General features: G+C 40.2%; 1 protein-coding gene and 1 pseudogene across 2 annotated transcripts in view; one reads left to right on the top strand and one right to left on the bottom strand.

Annotated features, from left to right (window-relative positions):
- The window catches only part of CHIC1 (cysteine rich hydrophobic domain 1), a 295264-nt gene that overhangs the window by 4135 nt on the left and 266470 nt on the right, over window positions 1–24659 (bottom strand). Inside the window, exons 4-5 of one of the 2 annotated variants that reach the window (XR_008377667.1) lie at window positions 1211–1248; window positions 172–228 (exon numbers count right to left, since the gene is read on the bottom strand). Coding sequence is in view for 1 of the 2 variants with exons in the window: in XM_053580499.1 (XP_053436474.1) it covers window positions 172–228 (57 nt within the window). In the remaining variant the exon portion in view is untranslated. The remainder of the gene's footprint in view (window positions 1–171; window positions 229–1210; window positions 1249–24659) is intronic. The other variant, XM_053580499.1, reaches the window with a different exon arrangement.
- On the top strand, window positions 4051–5453 carry LOC128578070 (E3 ubiquitin-protein ligase makorin-1-like; annotated as a pseudogene).

Genomic DNA, 24659 nt, shown 5'->3' with positions numbered 1-24659 from the left:
GATACAAAACATAGCACTTAAAAATATGTCATAATATATACATATTAAAATTGAGTACTAGTTCTCTAATCCATTTCTTTGTGGCCTAAAAAATTCATATTTAGTACTTATTGTTAAAATTTAACAATATAAAAAAATGAATGTAGAACTTATTTGTTTATAATTTCTTACCTTGTGATATAATCTGTTATTTTCCCATTCTAATAACTTCTGAATTGATCTTCTGGTCTAAGAAAAAGGATCAAGTTGTTACAAGATGAACTGAAGAGCTCTGTAAACTATCTGTATCTATATTTTTCTGCTTACTTGTAAAATCCATTACTTTGTCCTCTTGTTTTTCTACTAGAAGTCAGAAAAAAGGCAATGTAATTGACAGAAATTGCCAAAAAAGGAGTAAGATTTTTGGTGATCATTATATAGTTACAATAAGATTATTTACCTATCAGATTTCTAGATCTGCTTTCCATAATGAAATATATATGAACTGCACTGTATTATGAGGTCACTCATTGGACTGTTGTGAAAACCTTACAAATACTGCTAACTTGAAATAGTACTCTACTTGTGGATCTAATCTATGTTTTCACATACATCTCACAGGATTATTACTATTATTTTTTTTAGAGACAGAGTCTCACTTTGTCACCCTCAGTAGAATGTCATGGTGTCACAGCTCACAGCAACCTCCAGCTCCTGGGCTTGGGTGATTCTCCTGTCTCAGCCTCCCAAGTAGCTGGGACTACAGGCGCCTGTCACAATGCTTGGCTATTTTTTCTTGTTGCAGTTTGGTCGGGGCTGGTTTGAACCTGCCACCCTCGGTATATGGGGCTGGTGCTCTACTCACTGAGCCACAGGCGCCGCCCCTCAAAGGATTATTTTAAATAACCATTGAATACCAAGCTAACATGATTTCTCATAGAAAGTTTTCCTATCACAGCTCTTAGCAAAACACTCAACATAGAGCAGTCAATGAAGGTCTATATGTTGCATAATGCAAGCCAACATATACCAGAATTTACATCAAAAAGAACATGTTTAAAAAGCCGGTAGGAAAACTTGTATTTGGACAGAAAAATTTAAGTGAGAGAACCAGCTATATAACAAACAGGGGGGCAGAGGGTGAGTTTTTACGTTTGGAATGCATGCATTTTATAGGAGTAAGAAAAGTTTGAAAATTATTTGAAAACATTAAAATATAAGATTCACTCACCTGGTCCACCATGGACTGTTAGCACTGGCATGCTCTACCTGGGAATCCAAGGAACTACCCATCAGTCTGCTATGGGGATACCTGTGCACCCCTTCCAGATACCTAAGGACTGTCCCACCTGACCCATGCTGGGCATTGCTGGTACTCATGGATCTTCCTTAGAGGTCTATGGATCAACCTATTTGTCCTACTGTGGACACCACTAGTTACCACCTGCTCTGTCTGAGGGCCTGAGGAGTAAATTGCTCAGCCCACTGATGCCTGCATGTCCTTCCCAAGGGCCCAAGGATCATCCCACCAGGGGTTTACTGCCACCACTGTCAATTCATATATGCTTTGCCCAGGGACCAAAGATTGACGTATCTAGGATAAGCTGCTACCACGGCCAGTGCCCCCATATATTACCTGGCAAACTGAGGATAAGACCGTATAGTGCTGCTGTCTCCAAGAAAGCTTCACTACAGCCTCCACGAAAACTACAGTCTAACCCACTATGGAACTTGCAGGCACTGTTGATGTTGTAGTAATAGCTTCAGTAATCATAGGAGACTCCACTACAGTTCCAACCTCTAACCAAAGTCAAAGCATCCTACCAAACCATTATAGATGTATCTGAAGAAAAAGTCTTTACAGTGGAAGCTACTCCATAAAAATGGAAGCAGCAACAGTTAAAACAAATGAGCTGACATCAATGTAAGTATAAAAGAAACATGAAAAAGGAAATATAATATTGCCAAAGAAATGTAATAATTCTTTAGTAACAGACCCTTAAGAAAATGAAATTCATGAAATGCCTGAAAAGGAATTCAAAATAACTATCTTAAAGAAATTCTGTGATATTTAAGAGAACACAGATAAACAATATAAAGAGATTAGATTCAGATCTAATCTGAATGAGAAATTCAAAAGAGATACCATTAAAAATAGCCAAACAGATACTCTAGAACTGAATAATACAATGAATGAAGTTAAAAATACAACCAAGAGCTTCAGCAACAGACTATATCAAGTAGAAGAAAGAATTTCTGAACTTGAAGACTGGTCTTTTGAAGTAAGCCCAGGTGAATAAAATAATAAAAAAAGAAAAAGAAAAGAGTGAAGAGTGCCTACGTGACACCATTAAGTGAACAATTTTTTTTTAAATTTATTTTTATTAAACCATAGCTGTGTACATTAGTATGATCATGGGGCACCATACACTTGGTTCATAGATCGTTTGACACATTTTCATCACATTAGTTAACATAGCTTTTGTAGCATTTTCTTAGTTATTTTGCTAAGACCTTTACATTCCACGTTTACTAGGATTCACATATACCCTTGTAAGATGCACCGCAGGTGTAATCCCATTAATCTCTCTCCTTCCTCCTCTTTCCCCCCTCCCTCCCCTCCCTTTCCCCTTTCTTCCTATTCTTAGGTTATAACTGGGATATAGCTTTCATGTGAAGGTCCTACATTAGTTTCTAATAAGGGTGAGTACATTGGGTACTTTTTCTTCCATTCTTGAGACACTTTACTAAGAAGAATATGTTCTAGCTCCATCCATGTAAACATGAAAGAGGTAATTGAATTTTTGGAATTTCAGGAAAAAACATGACAAAAGGTAGGAAAAACCTATTCATTGAAATAAAAACTGAAATTTTTCCAAGTCTTGGAAGAGATATAGACATCTGGATATGGGGAGCTCAAAGAACCCAAAATAGATTCAACCAAGGCACAATATAGTTAAACTGCCAAAGTCAAAAATAGAAATCTAAAAATAGCAAAAGTATCAAGTCACAAAAAGGGAATTCCCATTAGACTAAAAACAAATATTGCAGCAAAAATCTTTCAAGCCAATAGAGAATGGGATAATACATTGAAAATGATAAAAGAAAAAGAAACCCTGCCAGTCAAGAATACTATTCTCCACGAACATATCCTTCAGAAATGAAAGAAATATAAAGTAGCAAACAAACAAAAACTATTAGGATATGTCACCACTACACCAAAACTATAAGCAATACTTAAGGAAGTCTGATGTCAGGAAATAAAAGGAACATATCACCATTAGGAAAATGCACTAAAGTATAAAACTCTTTGGAAGAACCAATGCACAAATGAGAGAGAGAGAGAGAGAGAGAGAAAAAAGAAATCAAATGACATTACCAGAGAAAGCTGCCAAACCACAGATAAGCAATAAAAGAGAAAGGGACAAAAGATATACAAAACAATCAGAAAACAGTTGACAAGATGACAGAAGTCCTCAACTATTAATAACAACCTTGAGGCGGTTACTGGAACCCCACCACGGGCAATGGACCCCTGAGCTCCCACTTTTAATTCTACTCTGTCTCTTATCTTTCTTTACCTTTGCTTCTAACTGTTCTTCAGTCGATCACCACCAGGTCTCAGCAGATGCTGCTCTTAGGTCAGGACCCCAACACTCCTGAGCTCAAGGAGTCTGAGCTTCAGCGAGTCTGCCTTCCAGAGTGCTAGAATTACAAAGGCCTCCAATCCCCACCCACTTCCAGCTCTCAGCGAGGTTGTGAATATGGAAGTTGTCTGAATTTGAAGCATCGCCACATACCTGTACACATCTGTAGCCCTGCCCCCTTCCCAGTCGAGACATCTCCTCTACTAATCAGCAGCACCAGGGGCGGATCATGGGCACGCACTCTCTACTTCCACATCTTAAGTGGCAAGAGCTCACAGAGACTCGGCACGGCGCTGGCGGGGACCGAGTGGGCGCCTAATTCTCCTTCCCCTTGTCGCGCCTTGCTGTCTTTCCTCTTGGCAGCCAGACAGGAACTATATGATCCCGGAAGTTCTGGGGCCATTGCTGTGTGGGATAAACAGTAATGGCGGAGGCTGCAGCTCCCAGAACAACACCTACAACATTAGGAGGGGGAGCTGCAGCAGCGGTGATGGCAGCGGGTTCCCCCACCCCTCTCCCCACAGTCGCCACCCGGTCCCCAGAGGCGGGAGGAGGAGGCAGCTGACTAAACAGGTCACCTGCAGGTATTTTATGCATGGGTTTGTAAAGAAGGAGATAACTGTCGCTACTCTCATGAACTACCTGACAGTCCATATGGTGTAGTGCGCAAGTATTATCAGCGAGGGTACTGTATTTATGGAGACCACTGCTGATATGAACATAGCAAGTCATTGAAAAAGGAAGAAGCAACTGCTACAGACCTAACTGCAAAGTCATCTGTTGCTGCTTTCTCAAGTCTCTCTTCAGCAGTCGGACCTCTTGTTGAAATGAATACCAATGAAGCTGAGTCAAGAAATTCAAACTTTAGAAGTGTAGGAGCAAGTCCAGAGAACTGGGTGAATGCTACTGAGTTTGTTCCTGGACAACCCTACTGTGGCTGTACTACGCCTTTCTAAACTGAAGCACCTCTGCAGGGCTCAGTAACCAAGGAAGAATCAGAGAAAGCAAACCACCGTGGAAGCAAAGAAGCAGCTTTGCCCCTATGCTGCCGTGGGAGAGTGCCGATATGGGGAAAACTGTGTGTATCTCCACAGGGACTCATGTGATATGTGTGGGCTTCAGGTCCTACATCCAATGGATGCTGCCCAGAGATTACAACATATAAAATCTTGCATTGAGGCACATGAGATGGACATGGAGCTCTTGTTTGCTGTGCAGAGAAGCAAGGAAATGGTGTGTGGGATCTGCATGGAGGTGATGTATGACAATGCCAACCCCAGTGAGTGCTGCTTCGGGATCCTCTCTAACTGCAACCACACCTACTGTCTCAAGTGCATTCGCAAGTGGAGGAGTGCTAAGCAATTTGAGAGCAAGATCATAAAGTCCTGCTCAGAATGCCAGATCACATCTAACTTTGTCATTCCAAGTGAGTACTGGGTGGAGGAGAAAGAAGAGAAGCAGATACACATTCAGAAATACAAGGAGGCAATGAGCAACAAGGCATGCAGGTATTTGATGAAGGACGTGGGAGCTGCCCCTTTGGAGGGAACTGTTTTTACAAGCATGCATACCTGAAGCCACAGAGACAGAAAGTGGGAACATCAAACAGATTCTGGGCCCAACGAAGGAACCACTTCTGGGAGCTCATTGAGGGAAGAGAACAACAGTCCCTTTGACAACGATGAAGACAAGGTTGTTACCTTTGAGGTGGGCAAAATGTTGCTTATGCTTTTGGCTGCAGGTGGGGAGGATGAACTGACAGACTCTAAAAATGAGTGGGACTTGTTTCATGATGAGCTGGAAGATTTTTATGAGTTGGATCTATAGCAACCTTGCATGGTGCATGGACTGGTCAGCTGATCCTCAGACAGTAACTGTCCCCTGTGCTGGGTGGCAGTGCCTGTGTTTCTCTCCTATCAACTCCAGGTGCTGTCCTAATAATTTTTACCCAGGGTCTGTCTTCTCAATCCCTCCCTTTCCCCCAATGAGTGTGTTGTTTTCTCTGTTTAAAAAGTTAACCAGTGTGATGAAAGTGTGTCAAACAGTCTGTGAAGCTAGTGAATGATGCCCATGTACACAGTATGATTTAATAAAAAAATAAAATAAATCTTAAAGTTAGTTTTTTTGTAAAAAAATAAAAATAACAACCTTGAATGTAAACATTTAAATTCCCCTGTTAAGAGACTGGATAAATGGGTAAACAAACAAGACCCACAACAATTTAAACCCCCCGGTTAAGAGACTGGATAAATAAGTACACAAACAAGATCCATATTGTAAAAACACAAACAGACTGACAGTGAATTAATAGATTATATATATGTATATATACACACACACATAATATTTATATATTTTTGAGACAGAGTCTTATACTGTGGTCCTGGGTAGAGTAGTATCATCCTAGCTCACAGAAATCTCAAAGTCTTGGGATTCAGAGATCCTCTTGCCTCAACCTCCCCAGTAACTGGGACTATAGATGTCCATAACCACACTCAGGTAGTTGTTTCTTCTATTTAGTAGAGACAGCGTCTCACTCTTGCACAGGCTGGTCTTGAACTCCTGACCTCAAGCAGTGGACCTGCCTTGGCCTCCCAGAGTGCTAGGATTACAGGCATGGGCCACCACATCCAGCTGGATAAAAATATTTCATGCTAAAGGAAACTGAAAGTGTGCAAAAATACCTATACTTATATCAGAGAATAAAGTTTTCAAGTAAAAAATATAAAAAGAAGAAAAGATTATTATACAGTGATAAAGAGAACAATTCAATGAGAGGATATAACCATTTGAAATATAAATTTAGTGTGGAATTTAAATTAGTTGTCTATTTTAAATTGCACTCAAACTTTATGGACACTCTGTATATGCACCCAACCTGGGAATAGCTCATATACATAAAGCAAATATCATTTGAGCTAAAGAGAGATAGACCTAAAAATGATAACACCCTACTTACAGCAATAGACACATCATCTAGATAGAAAGTCAATGAAGAAATATCAGGTTTAAACTGCACTATACACCAAACAGACCTAATAGACATTTACAGAACATTTTTTCCAGCTACTACAGGATACACATTTTTTTTTAATCAGCACAAGGAATGATTTGTAGGACTGACCACAACTTAAGCCAAAAAAGTCTCAACAAATACGAAAAAAAATCTAGATCATATTAATTATATTATCACATCACTATGGTATTAAAACTAAAAATAAACAAGAGGAACTATGGGAACTGTACAAATGTAAATTAAATAACATGCTTTTGAACAACTGCTATGTAAATGAAGAAATTAAGAAGGAAACAAGTCAAAACAAATAAAAAATCAAAACACAACATACCAAAATCTATGAGATATACCAAAAGTAGTACTAGCAAATGCCAAACAACAAAAGAATCATACACCATGATCAAGTGGGATTTATCACAGAGAGTCAAAGATGGTTCAGTGTACACAAATCAGTAAATCTGATACATCACATCAATAGAATTAAGGACAGGAGGGGGAGACAAGATGGCGGACTGAAGCCAGCTTTCAACAAAGGCTCCCGTCCAGAAAGAGAGTTAAGGGACAGGAATTTAGTAAGTATCCTGGTGGACTTGAGCCTCACCAAGAGAGAAGGCTGAAGAACGCACATAAACACCGCTGAGGCAAGTTGTGATCACAAGGACGCAAACAAAAGGTACAAAATCCACCACCAAGCGGACGGGAGTCCCCCTCCCCCATGAGACCGGCTCTAGAGCCCCACAATTGAACAAGCGGGCAGAAATTAAAGGCCCTCCCACTATACTCCACGGGAGAGACATTCTAAAAACTGGACCTACCTCCCCTACTGGGGTGCCGTGGCATTCTCCTGCCGGACATAGGGCTGAATAAAACTTTGGGAATCCTCTGCCGGCAACCCTGAATCCCCGGCGCTCCCCTCCCACCCACTGAGGTCTGGAGGCCTGTCCCCCAGGACTTCGGATCCTTGGGTGATTTCTCAAGGGGAGTGGACAGTCCCCGAGTTGCCACTGGTCAGCATTGACTCTGAGGCGCGCCGAGTGAGGAGAGGGCACCGGGCTGAGGGGGAGTCACGCCTCGCGGCACTTCCCTGCGGTGCAGTGCACCAACCCTCCCCGGGCATACGGGGCCCAAGACTGAATAAGACTCTGGCCTCCCTGCTGAGAGCTGAGAACCCCTACTCTCACTCGGGGTCTGAGGGCCTATCCCCCAGGAGTTCGGCTCCTTGGATGATTTCTCGAGGGGAGTGCACAGTGCCTGAGCTGCGTCAGGTCAGCGCTGACTCTGGGACACGTGAGCGAGGAGAGGTCACTCTGCTGAGGGGAAATCAAGCCTTGGCGGCACTTCCCTGCGGTGCAGTGCAGGAGCCCTCCCCGGACCATAGTATTGCGTGAAACTGAATGAAACTCTAGCTTCCCCCCGCCCCACTCCCAATCGGGGTCGGGGTCTGGGGGCCCATCCCCCAAGAGTTCTGATTCTTGGGGGATCTCTTAAGGGGTGTGGACCCAGCACAAACTGCGGCCACTCAGTGCTGACTCTGGGGCACGGGACAGAGGAGAAAAGGGTCGCCTGAGTGCCCACACCAGAGCAGCAGTTCCCTGGAGGTAGATCAACAGCCGTTTTTTCTTTAACGGCAGAACGCTCACTTCTGGATATTCTGAGGCCACACCCCCTGTCTCCCTGGGCAACCAGAGGAGGCCACCGGTGACACGGCTCACAAACCCGGAAGCCTCCAGGGCGGGGCCGACCCAGAGAGGTGTTCAGACGCAATTCTCCAGCAGCAAAGACATTTGAACTCAAAACAGCCCGTCTCATGTAGGCGATGACAGGAACAGAGACAGAATCTCACAAAGTTGTCTGTTCTGTTCTGTTCTGTTAGCAGCATGCATCAGGGACGGGGCTAAGCCTGAGTGAACACCTCCTTACCATCACCTGCATCAAACACTCAAAGATGTCAGGCCCCATCGCCTCCCGCTAGATAGCGGCAGTCTGCGGGGGCCTGGCAGACTTCCTCGCGATTCAGGCAGGTGCAAACCCCTGCAGTGTCTGTTCAATGCAGGCAACTGGGTTAGCCATCTGCAGAGATACCAGTGACTGGGTCCGACGGAGGGGCAAAGTGGGGAAGGAGACGTCAACCTTCCCAGACTGCTCTGTTTGCTGGGTGGCTCCTCCTGACTCCATGCTGCACTGGGGTGAGCTGTGTCAGAGGAGTCACCAGGCCCCTGTGATCCAGTTCCCAGAGACCTCTTGAACCCTTCCACATGAGACAAGTGCCGATTGAGACAGTTGATTCGGACCTTTTGAACTGGGCTAATAGACTGAGGACTCTTCAGGCGGTGCCCTGGGTGTGCGATTGTAGGAAGGTTTGATTCTCCTTTTCCAACTGGGGCCAGAGGTGGGCAGGCGGGGTGACTTAATTGCTGATTTTTCCACACAGCTGAGACTTCAAGCCAGAGTAGAAGTTGCAATAGGATCGAACAGAAACCAGCTGAAAACAAGACAGAACCACTTTGCTCCACCACACCAGACAGGGCCCCAGTTTCTCAGGCCACAGCACTGTACGGGCCCTCGATAAAACCCCAGGGGAAAAACCAAAGGGAGTAAACCATGGGGCGGAATCAGCGGAAAATCTCTGGTAACATGAATAACCAGAATAGATCAACCCCCCCAAGAAAAGATACGGCAGATGTGATTGAAGATCCCATTCATAAACAACTGGCTGAGATGTCAGAAGTTGAATTCAGAATTTGGATGGCAGACAAGATTAATAAAATGGAATTAGGAATTCGAGGAGAAATTCAAAAATTGTCTCAACAATTTAACGAATTTAAAGACAAAACCACCAAAGACTTAGACACACTGAAACAAGAACTTACAGCCCTCAAAGATATGAAAAATACAGTAGAATCCCTCAGTAACAGAATGGAGCAAGCAGAAGAAAGGATTTCTGACATTGAAGATAAAGTCTTCGAACGCTCCCAATCTCTCAAAGAGGAAGAGAAATGGAGAGCAAAAACGGATCACTCACTCAGAGAGCTCTCAGATAATTCGAAAAAAAAACAACATAAGGGTTATAGGAATTTCGGAGAATGATGAAGTGGCTGCCAAGGACACAGAGGCCCTTCAACATGAAATTATGAAAGAAAATTTTCCAGACATGCCTAGAGAATCTGAAATTCAGATAGCAGACAGCTTCAGAACCCCAGCACGATTCAACCCCAATAAGCCATCTCCCAGACATATCATAATTAGCTTCACTAAAGTTAACATGAAAGAGAAGATTCTCAAAGCAGCCCGGTGAAAGAAAACTATAACGTACAAAGGTAAGAATATTAGAATAACTGCAGATCTCTCTGCTGAAACTTTTCAAGCAAGAAGAGGCTGGTCATCAACTTTTAATCTCCTAAAGCAAAAAAACTTTCAACCCAGGATCTTGTATCCAGCTAAACTGAGTTTCATCTATGATGGAGAAATTAAATACTTCAATGACATTCATATGTTGAAAAAATTTGCCATAAGTAAACCAGCTCTTCAGGATGTTCTCAGACCTATCCTCCACAATGACCAACCCAATCCTATACCACAAAAGTAAACTCACTCAGAAACTTCGGATCAAACTCCAACTTCCACACTGGCGAAAGGATTAAAAATGTCCACTGGACCTTTGAAAAACTCGATACTCAAAATTCCACCAGACTTATCAATACTCTCCATCAATGTGAATGGCTTAAACTGTCCTCTAAAGAGGCATAGGTTAGCTGACTGGATACAAAAACTCAAGGCAGATATTTGTTGCATACAAGAGTCACATCTCAACTTAAAAGACACATACAGACTCAGGGTGAAAGGATGGTCATCCATATTTCAGGCAAATGGTAATCAGAAAAAAGCAGGTGTTGCAATTTTATTTGCAGATACAGTAGGCTTTAAACCATCAAAAGTAAGGAAGGACAAGAATGGTCACTTCATATTTGTTAAGGGTAATACTCAATATGACGAGATCTCAATTATTAATATCTATGCACCCAACCAGAATGCACCTCAATTTATAAGAGAAACTCTAACAGACATGAGTAACTTGATTTCCTCCAGCTCCATAATCGTTGGAGATTTCAACACTCCCTTGGCAGTGTTGGATCGATCCTCCAGAAAGAAGCTGAGCAAAGCAATCTTAGATTTAAACCTAACCATCCAATATTTAGATTTAGCAGACATCTACAGAACATTTCATCCCAACAAAACTGAATACACATACTTCTCATCAGCCCACGGAACTTACTCCAAAATTGATCACATTTTAGGTCACAAGTGTAACCTCAGTAAATTTAAAGGAATAGAAATTATTCCATGCATCTTCTCGGACCATCATGGAATAAAACTTGAATTGAGTAACAACAGGAATCTGCATACCCATACAAAAACATGGAAGTTAAATAACCTTATGCTGAATGATAGCTGGGTCAGAGATGAGATTAAGAAAGAAATCGCCAATTTTTTGGAACAAAATGACAATGAAGACACAAGCTATCAGAACCTCTTGGACACGGCAAAGGCAGTTCTAAGAGGGAAATTTATAGCACTGCAAGCCTTCCTCAAGAGAACGGAAAGAGAGGAAGTTAACAACTTAATGGGACATCTCACGCAACTGGAAAAGGAAGAACATTCCAACCCCAAACCCAGTAGAAGAAAAGAAATAACCAAAATTAGAGCAGAATTAAATGACATTGAAAAAAAAAGAATAATACAACAGATCAATAAATCAAAAAGCTGGTTTTTTGAAAAGGTCAATAAAATAGATAAACCTCTGGCCAAAATAATCAGGAAAAAAAGAGTAAAATCTCTAATATCATCAATCAGAAACAACAAAGACGAAATAACCACAGACTCATCAGAAATCCAAAAAATCCTTAATGAATATTACAAGAAACTTTATTCTCAGAAATATGAAAATCTGAAGGAAATAGACCGATACTTGGAAGCATGCCACCTTCCAAGACTTAACCAGAATCAAGTGGAAATGTTGAACAGACTCATATCAAGTTCAGCAATAGCATCAACTATACAAAACCTCCCTAAAAAGAAAAGCCCGGGACCAGATGGTTTCACGTCAGAATTCTACCAAACCTTTAAAGAGGAATTAGTACCTATATTACTCAACCTGTTCCAAAATGTAGAAAAAGAAGGAAGACTACCCAACACGTTCTATGAAGCAAATATCACCCTGATCCCCAAACCAGGAAAAGACCCAACAAGAAAAGAAAATTATAGACCAATATCACTAATGAATATAGATGCAAAAATATTCAACAAGATCCTAACAAACAGAATCCAACAACACATCAAACAAATTATACATCATGAGTAAGTTGGTTTTATCCCAGGGTCTCAAGGCTGGTTCAATATACGTAAATCTATAAATGTAATTCAGCAAATAAACAAATTAAAAAACAAAGACCATATGATTCTCTCAATTGATGCAGAAAAAGCTTTTGATAATATCCAGCATCCCTTCATGATCAGAACACTCAAGAAAATTGGTCTAGAAGGGACTTTTCTTAAACTGATAGAGGCTATCTACAGCAAACCCACAGCCAATATCATATTGAATGGAGTTAAATTGGAATCATTTCCACTCAGATCAGGAACCAGACAAGGCTGCCCATTGTCTCCATTGCTTTTCAACATTGTAATGGAAGTTTTAGCCACCGCAATTAGGGAAGAAAAGGCGATCAAGGGTATCCATATAGGGTCAGAAGAGATCAAACTCTTGCTCTTCACAGATGATATGATTGTGTATCTGGAAAACACTAGGGACTCTACTACAAAACTCCTAGAAGTGATCAAGGAATACAGCAGCGTCTCAGTTTACAAAATCAACATTCATAAATCGGTAGCCTTTATATACACCAACAACAGTCAAATTGAAAAAGCAGTTAAGGACTCTATCCCATTCACAGTAGTGCCAAAGAAGATGAAATATTTGGGAATTTACCTAACAAAAGACGTGAAAGATCTCTATAAAGAGAACTACGAAACTCTAAGAAAAGAAATAGCTGAAAATGTTAACAAATGGAAAAACATACCATGCTCATGGCTAGGAAGAATCAACATTATCAAAATGTCCATACTACCCAAAGCAATATATAATTTCAACGCACTCCCTATTAAAGCTCCACTGTCATATTTTAAAGATCTTGAAAAAACATTACTTCGTTTTATATGGAATCAGAAAAAACCTCGAATAGCCAAGACATTACTCAGAAATAAAAACAAAACAGGAGGAATCACACTACCAGACCTCAGACTTTACTACAAATCGATAGTGATCAAAACAGCATGGTATTGGCACAAAAACAGAGAAGTAGATATCTGGAATAGAATAGAGAACCAAGAGATGAATCCAGCTACTTACCGCTATTTGATTTTTGACAAGCCAATTAAAAACATTCAGTGGGGAAAAGATTCCCTATTTAACAAATGGTGCTGGGTGAACTGGCTGGCAACCTGCAGAAGACTGAAATTGGACCCACACCTTTCACCATTAACGAAGATAGACTCTCATTGGATTAAAGATTTAAACTTAAGACATGAAACTATAAAAATACTAGAGGAGAATGCAGGGAAAACCCTTGAAGAAATTGGTCTGGGTGAGTATTTCATGAGGAGAACCCCCCGGGCAATTGAAGCAGCTTCAAAAATACACTACTGGGACTTGATCAAACTAAAAAGCTTCTGCACAGCTAAGAACACAGTAAGCAGAGCAAGCAGACAGCCCTCAGAATGGGAGAAGATATTTGCAGGGTATAACTCTGACAAAGGTTTAATAACCAGAATCCACAGAGAACTCAAACGCATCAGCAAGAAAAACAAGGGATCCCATCGCAGGCTGGGCAAGGGATTTGAAGAGAAACTTCTCTGAAGAAGACAGGCGCACGGCCTTCAGACATATGAAAAAATGCTCATCATCTTTAATCATCAGAGAAATGCAAATCAAAACTACTTTGAGATATCATCTAACTCCAATGAGACTAGCCTATATCACAAAATCTCAAGACCAGAGATGTTGGAGAATGGCGTGGATGCGGAGAAAAGGGAACACTTCTGCACTGCTGGTGGGAATGCAAATTAATACATTCCTTTTGGAAAGATATATGGAGAACACTCAGAGATCTAAAAATAGATCTGCCATTCAATCCTGTAATTCCTCTGCTGGGCATATATCCAGAAGACCAAAAATCACAACATAACAAAGATATTTGTACCAGAATGTTTATTGCAGCCCAATTCATAATAGCTAAGTCATGGAAAAAGCCGAAGTGCCCATCGATCCACGAATGGATTAATAAATTGTGGTATATGTATACCATGGAATACTATGCAGCCTTAAAGAAAGATGGAGACTTTACCTCTTTCATGTTTACATGGATGGAGCTGGAACATATTCTTCTTAGTAAAGTATCCCAAGAATGGAAGAAAAAATATCCAATGTACTCAGCCCTACTATGAAACTAATTTGGGACTCTCACATGAAAGCTATAACCCAGCTACAACTTAACAATATGGGGAAGTGGGAAAGGGGGAAGGGTGGGTAGAGGGAGGGGAATCGGTGTGATCACACCTGTGGTGCATCTTACAGGGGTATTTGCGAAACTTGGTAAATGTAGAATGTAAATGTTTTGGCACAGTAACTGAGATAACGCCGGAAAGGCTATGTTAACCACTGTGATAAAAATGAGTCAAATGGTTTATGAAGTGAGTGTATGATGCCCCATAATCATATCATTGTATACAGTTATGATTTAATAAAAAAATTAAAAAAAAAAGAATTAAGGACAAAAGTGATATGATAGATACAGAAAAAGTGTTTGACAAAATTCAAACCCCTTTCTTTTTTTTTTCTTTTTTTATTGTTGGGGATTCATTGAGGGTACAATAAGCCAGGTTACACTGACTGCATTTGTTAGGTAAAGTCCCTCTTGCAATCATGTCTTGCCCCCAGATGGTGTGGCACACACCAAGTCCCCACCTCTCTCCTTCCTTCCCTCTCTCTGCTTTTCCTCCCCCCCATAACCTTAATTGTCATTAATTGTCCTCATATCAAAAGTGAGTACATAGGATTCATGCTTCTCCATTCTTGTGATGCTTTACTAAGAATAATGTCTTCCACTTCCATCCAGGTTAATACGAAGGATGTAAAGTCTCCATTTTTTAAAATAGCTGAATAGTATTCCATGGTATACATACACCACAGCTTGTTAATCCATTCCTGGATTGGTGGGCATTTAGGCTGTTTCCACATTTTGGCGATTGTAAATTGAGCTGCAATAAACAGTCTAGTACAAGTGTCCTTATGATAAAAGGATTTTTTTCCTTGTGGGTAGATGCCCAGCAATGGGATTGCAGGATCAAATGGGAGGTCTAGCTTGAGTGCTTTGAGGTTTCTCCATACTTCCTTCCAGAAAGGTTGTACTAGTTTGCAGTCCCACCAGCAGTGTAAAAGTGTTCCCTTCTCTCCACATCCACGCCAGCATCTGCAGTTTTGAGATTTTTTGATGTGGGCCATTCTCACTGGGGTTAGATGGTATCTCAGGGTGGTTTTGATTTGCATTTCTCTAATATGTAGGGATGATGAACATTTTTTCATTTTTGTTAGCCATTCGTCTGTCTTCTTCTTCTTCTTTTTTTTTTTTTTGTAGAGACAGAGTTTCACTTTACGGCCTTCCGTACAGTGCCATAGCATCACACAGCTCACAGCAATCTCCAAATCCTGGGCTTAAGCGATTCTCTTGCCTCAGCCTCCCGAGTAGCTGGGACTACACGCGCCCACCACAACATCCAGCTATTTTTTTGATGCAGTTTGGCCGGGGCCGGGTTTGAACCCAGCACCCTCGGTATATGGGGCCAGCGCCTTACCGACTGAGCCACAGGTGCCGCCCTCATCTGTCTTCTTTAGAGAAGGTCTATTCATGTCTCTTGTCCATTGATCTATGGGATTGTTGGTTTTTTTCATGTGGATTAATTTGAATTCTCTATAGATCCTAGTTATCATGTTTTGTCTGATTCAAAATATGCAAATACCCTTTCCCATTGTGTAGGTTGTCTCTTTGCTTTGGTTATTGTCTCCTTGGCTGTACAGAACCTTTTCAGTTTAATGAAGTCCCATTTGTTTATTTTTGTTGTTGTTGCAATTGCCATGGCAGTCTTCTTCATGAAGTCTTTCCCCAGGAGAATATCTTCCAGTGTTTTTCCTATGCTTTCTGAGGATTTTTTATTGTTTCATGCCTTAAATTTAAGTCCTTTACCCATCTTGAATCAATTTTTGTGAGTGGGGAAAGGTGCGGGTCCAGTTTCAGTCTTTTACATGTGGATATCCAGTTCTCGCAACACCATTTATTGAATAGGGAGTCTTTCTCCCTAGCTATGTTCTTGTTTCGTTTATCGAAGATTAGGTGGTTGTAAGATGTTAGTTTCATTTCTTGGTTTTCTATTCGATTCCAAGTGTCTATGTCTCTATTTTTGTGCCAGTACCATGCTGTCTTGACCACTATGGCTTTGTAGTACAGACTAATATCTGGTATGCTGATGCCCCCAGCTTTATTTTTATTTAAGAACAGCCTTAGCTATATGGGTTTTTTTCTGGTTCCATACAAAACGCAGAATCATTTTTTCCAAATCTTGAAAGTATGATGTTGGTATTTTGATAGGAATGGCATTGAATAGGTAGATTGCTTTGGGAAGTATAGACATTTTAACAATGTTGATTCTGCCCATCCGTGAGCATGGTGTGTTCTTCTATTTGTTAAAATCCTCTGCTATTTCCTTTCTGAGGATTTCATAATTTTCTTTATAGAGGTCCTTCACCTCCTTCGTTAGGTATATTCCTAGGTATTTCATTTTCTTTGAGACTATGGTGAAGGGAGTTGTGTCCTTAATTAGCTTCTCATCTTGACTGTTATTGGTGTACACAAAGGCTACTGACTTGTGAACATTGATTTTATATCCTGAAACATTACTGTATTTTTTGATGACTTGTAGGATTCTTGTGGTTGAGTCTTTGGGGTACTCTAAGTATAAGATCATGTCATCAGCAAAGAGGGAGAGTTTGACCTCCTCTGCCCCCATTTGGATTCCCTTTATTTCCTTGTCTTGCCTAATTGTATTGGCTAGAACTTCCAGCATTATGTTGAATAGTAAAGGTGACAGAGGACAACCTTGTCTGGTTCCAGTTTTAAGAGGAAAAGCTTTCAGTTTTACTCCATTCAGTAAAATATTATCTGTGTGTTTGTCATGGATAGCTTCAATCAGTTTCAGAAATATGCCACCTATGCCTACACTCTTCAGTGTTCTAATTAGAAAAGGATGCTGGATTTTATCAAATGCTTTTTCTGCATCTATTGAGAGGATCATATGATCTTTATTTTTGCCTCTGTTAATATGGTGGATAATGTTTATGGACTTGCATGTGTTAAACCAGCCTTGCATCCCTGGGATGAAACCTACTTGATCATGATGAATGACTTTTTTGATGATAAGCTGTAATCTATTGGCTAGGATTTTGTTGAGAATTTTTGCATCTATATTCATGAGTGAGATTGGTCTGAAATTCTCCTTTTTGTTTGGGTCTTTTCCTGGTTTTGGTATCAGGGTGATGTTTGCTTCATAGAATGTGTTGGGGGAAGATTCCTTCTTCCTCAATTTTTCGGAATAATTTCTGCAGTACAGGAATAAGCTCTTCCTTGAAGGTTTGATAGAATTCTTGTGTGAAGTCATCTGGACCAGGGCATTTTTTGGTTGGAAGTTGTTTTATTGTTTCTTTAATCTCAGTGCTTGAAATTGGTCTGTTCAGGAGCTCTATTTCTTCTTGGCTAAGTCTAGGGAGAGGGTGTGATTTCAAATATTGATACATATCCTTCAGATTGTCAAATTTGTGGGCATAGGGTTTCTGGTAGTATTCAGAGATGATCTCTTGTATCTCTGTGGGATCAGTTGTTATTTCCCCTTTATCATTTCTGATTGAGGTTACTAGAGATTTTACTTTTCTATTTCTGGTTAGTCTGGCCAATGGTTTATCTATTTTATTAATTTTTTGAAAATGCAACTCCTTGTTTCATTAATTTTCTGAATGATTCTTTTGTTTTCAATTTCATTGATCTCTGATTTGATTTTGGAGATTTCTTTTCTTCTACTGACATTAGGCTTAGATTGTTCTTCTTTTTCTAACCCCATAAGATGACTTGTGAGTTTGTTGATGTGCTCTATCTGTTTTTCAAATGTAGGCATCTAAAGCGATAAATTTTCCTCTCAAAACTGCTTTTGCAGTATCCCACAGGTTTTGGTAGCTTGTGTCTTCATTGTTGTTATGCTCAAGGAAGTTAATGATTTCCTGTTTTATTTCTTCCTGCACCCATCTGTTATTCAACAGAAGATTGTTTAATTTCCATGTCTTTGTGTGGGGTCGAACGAGTTTAGTTCCACCCTTAGTGCCTTATGGTCTGAGAAGATACAAGGTAAAATTTCAATTCTTTTGATTCTGCTGATATTTGTTTTGTGTCCCAGGGTATGATCAATTTTGGAGAATGTTCCATGGGGTGATGAGAAGAATGTGTATTCTTTGTCTTTGGGATGGAGTGTTCTATATGCATCTATCAAGCACAGTTGTTCTAGGGTCTCATTTAAATCTCTTATATCTTTGTTTAATTTCTGTTTAGAGGATCTGTCCAGCTCTGTAAGAGGAGTGTTAAAGTCCCCTGTTATTATGGTATTATCGGATATCATATTGCTCAGACTGAATAAGGTCTGTTTCAAGAATCTGGGAGCATTTAAATTGGGTGCATAAATATTTAGAATTAAAACGCCTTGTTGTTGTATTTTTCCCTTGACCAATATAAAGTGACCATCTTTGTCTTTTTTGACTTTAGTTGCTTTAAATTCACATGTATCTGAAAATAAGATCGCAACTCCTCTTCCTTTCTGAATTCCATTTGCCTGAAAAATTGTCTTCCAACCCTTGACTCGAAGCTTTAATTTGTCTTTTGATGCCAGGTGTGTTTCTTGCAGACAGGAAATGGATGGCTTGTGTTTTTTAATCCAGTCAGCCAATCTATGTCTCTTCAGTGGGGAATTCAAACCATTAACATTTATTGAGATAATTGATAAGTGTGGTAGTGTTCTATTCATCTTATTTTGTGAGAGTCCATTGCTTAGTTTTATCTTTTGCATCAGTGTGGAGGTTAGGTTCTGTCCTTTAATTTCTGAATTTTTAGTTTGCTGCTGATCCATTGTGATGGTCAGTGTGTAGAACAGGTTGAAATATTTCCTGTAGAGCTGGTCTTGTTGTGGCGAATTTCCTCAATATTTGTATATTTGTAAATGATTTGATTTCTCTGGCAATTTTAAAGCTTAGCTTAGCAGTCTACAAAGTTTTGGGCTGGAAATTGTTCTGTTTAAATAGTTTAAAGGTAGATGACCATTGTCTTTTTGCTTGGAAAGTTGCATTAGAGTAGTCTGTAGTCACTCTGATGGATTTTCCCCTGTAGGTGAACTGCCGCTTACTCCTGGCAGCTTGCGAGAATCTTTTCTTTTGTCTTGACTTTGGACAGGTTCATCACAATGTGTCTTAGAGAAGCTCGGTTAGAGTTGAGGTGACCTTGGTTCCAATATCCCTCTGAAAGCAGTGTGTCAGAATCTTTGGTGATATTTGGGAAATTTTCTTTTACAATATTCTCCAGTATGTCTTCCATTCCTCTGGGGCATTCTTCTTCCCCTTCTGGGATTCCTATAATTCGTATGTTGGAACGCTTCATAAAGTCCCATAATTCTGACAGTGAACGCTCTGCTTTCTCTCTCTTCTTCTCTGCCTCTTTTACTATCTGAGTTATCTCAAGAACTTTGTCTTCTACCTCTGATATTCTTTCTTTTGCATGGTCTAACCTATTGCTGATACTTTCCATTGCATCTTCAAATTCCCTTATTGACTGCTTCAGTTCTTCAGCTCTGCTATATCCTTTCTATATTCTTCATATCATTCATCTCTTATTTGATTCTGTTTTTGGATTTCCTTTTGGTTATTTTCCACTTTATTAGCCATTTCCTTCATTGTTTCCATCATTTCCTTCATTGTTTTCATCATGTGTATTCTAAATTCCCTTTCTGTCATTCCTAACGTTTCTTTATTGGTGGAATCATCTGCAGTTGCTACCTCATGGTCCCTTGGCGGGGTTGTTCTGGACTGGTTCTTCATGTTGCCTGGAGTTTTCTGCTGATTCTTCCTCATGAGTGATTTCTTTTATCTGTTTCCTTGCCCTAATTTTTCTTTCACTTCCTGTTGCTCTTTAAGTTCCCATGCCTGTGGACTAACATTTCGATGAGTCCCTCTGGTATAGGACCAGAAGGATGAGAAGTTTGAAAAGCAAGAAGGGATGAAAGAAAGAAGGAAAGAATGAAAAGAAAATAGAGAAAGGAGAGGGGGTGGGTACAAGGAATATTATCAAAAAGAAGAGAGGCACAGAAAGAGGGAGACAGAGCAATATAGGTGTATAGTAGGGTACTTTGACACAACCTTATAAAACCCCAACTTCTGAGGGTGCCCAGTTGGGTGGTTCCCTTGAGGTCAGCAGCTCTTTGCTAACCTGATCAGACACAGTACCCCACCTCCACCAAATAGAGAGGAAAGACAAAAATGCTACAAATCAAACCAAAACAAGCAAACAGAAAACTTTATGGGATAAAATTCGGTGAAAAACCAAATAATAGAGGTAGAAACACTAGCAAAAATGAAGTTCTAATTTTTGAAAAAGGCAGCAATGGGAAATTGTATTTATACTAGAAAACTGGAGAAAGAAAAGAAAAAATCTGTATGGAAAAGGTTGAAATTAAAAAACAAAACAACAACAACATCAAAATAAACAAAAAACAAACAAACAAAATAAAACAATCCCCCCCCCCAAAAAAAAAAAAAAACAAAGCAGTACATATATCTTGTTGAATACTGTCCGGGCAACATGTGGTCTTCTTTGGTATGAGATACTAATTATAATGCTGATAGGACTGGAGCCCTCCCCTGATTTCTCAAACCCCACAGGGTAGCCATCCTATGTCTCTTTTCAGCCCTCTTAAAAGGCATTTTAAGTTTCTAAACTTGCTAAGCAGAAGCTTTCCCAGGAAAGTGCTTGTCGCTGGAATCACTGGTGAAGTGGCTATCCACTTACTCAGTGTGCCAAAACCGGTCTCACTCTGCCCCTGACGGTTAGGGGTGTAAGGTGGCTCAGACCCCGCCTTTAGGCTGCTCAGTCACTAGGTTTCTAGGTTCTACCCATTCCTTGCTCTGCAATCCCTAGGGCGGACCTTGTTGGGGCAGTTCTCTCACAATGGCTCCCTGCGACCCACAGCCAAACACTATTAGCTCTGTCCAACTGGCTCAGTGGCTCAGTCTGGGGTCCCAGACAATGCCCAATGTTCTCCAAACTCCCACTCAAGCTCACCCCAAGGCAGTTCAACTGAGTGCCAAGTCCAAAAACACCAAAACAGTTCACAGGTAAGGTGTTTCTGGTTTGCAGTCTCGCTGCTACTGCACTTACAGGGGTTGGCGGGATTAGGCCGATCAAACACATGTGATTACTTGCCAGTTTTCCACTGTTTTTTTCCTTCTCTTTTGGTCCAGAAGTCTCTCGGTGATTCCCTGTATCCTCAAAGGGATGATTATAGGCAGATCCCACCAGCCAGAGATGCCTGGAGTCTTATCTCCCCAGACGCAGGGTGCCCAGATACAAGGAAGCTGTTACTCGGCTGCCATCTTGCTCTCCTCTCCCAAACTCCTTTCTTAGTAAAAACTCTCAGCAAACTGGATTTAGATGGAACATACTTAAAAATTATGTAGGCCATATATGACAAGCCCACAGATAATATAATGAATAGAGAAAAATCTGAAAGCTTTTCTTCTAAAATTTTGAACAAGACAAGAATGCCACTTTCACCATTTTATTCCACAAAGTACTAGAATTCTTAGAGCAATTAGATAAGAGTAGGAAATAAAGGGCATCTAAACCAAAAAGGAAGAAGTCAGACGAATTGTTTGTCAATCACATGATCTTATATTTAGAAAAACCTAAAGACTTCACCAAACAATATATAAACCTAGTAAAATGAATTAAGTGAAGTTGAAGGATACTAAATCAACATACAAAAATCAGCAGCATTTATATATGCCAATAGCAAACAATCTGAAAAAAGAAATCAGGAAAGTAATTCAATTTATAACAGATGCAAAAAATACCTAAAAATAAATTTAACAAAAGATTTTTTTTTCCAGAGACAGAGTATTACTTTATCACTCACAGTAGAGTGCTGTGGTCTTACAGCTCACAGCAACCTCCAGCTCTTGGGCTTAGGTGATTCTCTTGCTTCAGTCTTCGGAGTAGCTGGGTCTACAGCACCTGCCACAATGCCCGGTATTTGTTTGTTGCATTTTGGCCAGGGTCACGTTTGAACCTGCCACCCTTGGTATAAGGGGCCGGTGCCCTATTCACTGAGCCACAGGCGCCACCCTAACCAAAAGGTTTTTATAAGAAAAACTACAGGTATAAAACAGTGAAATTATAGCACACACACACACAAATGGAAAGACATCCTATGATCATAAATTAGAAGAATTAGTACTATTACAATATCCACACTACTTAATTGATTCTACCGATTCAATGCAATCTCTATCAAATACCAATTAAATCATTTACAGAAAGAGAACAAAAAACCCTAAAATTTGTGAGGAACAGGAAAAGACTCTAAATAGCCAAAAGAAATCCTGTGTGTGGATATGAAAACCTATAGGCGTGATACTACCTAACTTCAAAATATACTAGAAAGCTACAGTAACCAAAACAGCATAACACTGGCATAGAAATAGACACGGAACAATGGAACAGACTAGAGAACCCACATATAAATTCATACATTTAAATCCTACTGATTTTCAATAAAGGCACCCATAATATAGAATAAGGTAAGGACATCCTCTTTCAATAAATAGTCCTGGGACAATTGGATATCTATATAGAGAAGAATGAACTAGACTTCTCACCATATAGAAAAATCAAATAAAAATGGATTTTAAGCTTAAACATAAGACCTGAACCTATGAAACTACTAAAAGAAAACATTGGGGAAGTACTTATAGGAGAGTTCAAACACAGTAGATAGCTGGCTATGAATGCTTACGTGTGGGCGGTGGATAACATGAAAATTATGCATGGATCTTTCTTTGCTCATCAACTTTTGTTAGTGTTTGTGTATTTAATGTGTTGCATAAGACAACTCTTAGATAAGCATTAAAGCCAGCTTTGGTCCATGATTGGACACCCCTGCTTCAGGACATAAGTCTGGACAAGATTTTATGCAGAAAACTTCAAAAGTACAGGCAACAAAACCAAGAACAGATAAACGAAATTACAACAAAGTAAAAAGCTTCTGTACAGCAAAGGAAATAAGCAATACAGTGAAGAGACCACCTACAGAATGGGAGAAAGTATTTGTAAACAATCTCTCTGTCAAGGGATAATTATTAGAATATATAAGGAACTCAAATGACTCAATAGCAAAACCAAACAATTCTATTAAAATGGGAAAATGATTGTAATAGACATTTCTCAAAAGAAGACATACAAATGATCAACATGTATATGAAAAAATGCTCAACATCACTAATCATCAGGGAAATGCAAATCAAAAAGACAATAAGCTATTATCTTACCCCAATAAAATAGATACCATAAAAAATAGATGTGGTGAGGATGTAGAGAAAGGCAAATGTTCATAATATGGGAATGTAAATTAGCACAGTTCTTATGGAAAACAGTATGTATATTCCACAAACAAACAAAAAATAATACTACCATATAATCCAGCAATCCCTCTAATGGGTATATTTCCAAAAGAAAGGAAAATGGTGTATCAAAGAAATATCTGCACTCCCATGTATATAGTGGCATTATTCATAATTACTAAGATATAGAATCAACCTAAGTGTTTGTAAACAGATGAATGGCTAAAAAATGGTCTATGTATACATAGTAAAACACTACTGAGTTATAAAAATAATGAAATCCTGTTATTTGTAGGCACATGGATGAACCTGAAAGACATTATTGTAAATAAAATACTAAGAGACAAATATTCCATTTTCTCACTCATATGTAGGAGCTTAAAAAGTTGATCTCATGAGTGAGGAGGGTGCAAAATGGCTGACTGGAGGGAGCTTTTGTCAGAAGTTCCCATCCAGAAGGAGGAAAATTGGACTAGATCATAGAGAGAAGAAATTAAGGCATTCAGCAACTGCACTGAGACAAACCACAAGGATAAAAATGAGAGAAGAAGGGAGGGAGGAGAGGAGAGCTATAGAGTGGACCAGACTTGGAGGAGCTTGGAGCTGAATAGAAGGGTAAGGGAGACCTCTTTCCTTACCCAGGAGGCTCTGAGTGAGCACTGAACCACCACAGGATTTCTCACCCCACAGGAGAATGTCACAAGAGACCAAAGACACACCTGTCCTACACCTAGCATATCCTCCTATGGGTTGTCCTCCTGCCTGGGAGTATACTGACCTATTTTGGCTCCAGCTGGCTTGTGGCCTCAGCCCATTCCCCCTTTGCTTTGGTTACTGGACAGAGTGCTCACTGCTGTAGCTTGCTTCTCTCTGCATGGATGAATTTGGAACATTAACCCACCTCAGAAAGCCTACAAAGGCGCCCCACCCCAAGGCACCAAAGAGGCAAAGGAACTTTGGATCCTAACCAGGCCCCTGGAGATGGTGGAAAAAAGGGTTGCAGAGACCACTTCCTTTCTCACTGGCAACTGGGCAACCCACAGGAATGACTGACAACCAGAAAAGGGAAGATAGGCTCTGCATCCTCACTGTATCTGAGGGAAACTCAGAGAGACCTCTAAACTATGTGGTTTTAGTAAACTGGGAGTGTCCCACTGCTGCTAGTTCCACACCTACCAGTTTGGAGAGGGGCAGGACTAGCCTTGTG

The sequence above is a fragment of the Nycticebus coucang genome, chromosome X, assembly GCF_027406575.1.
Source record: "Nycticebus coucang isolate mNycCou1 chromosome X, mNycCou1.pri, whole genome shotgun sequence".
Classification (NCBI taxonomy): Eukaryota; Metazoa; Chordata; class Mammalia; order Primates; family Lorisidae; genus Nycticebus; species Nycticebus coucang.
The sequence above is the reverse complement of the archived record's forward strand: the minus strand, read 5'-3'. Positions and strand labels throughout refer to the sequence as shown.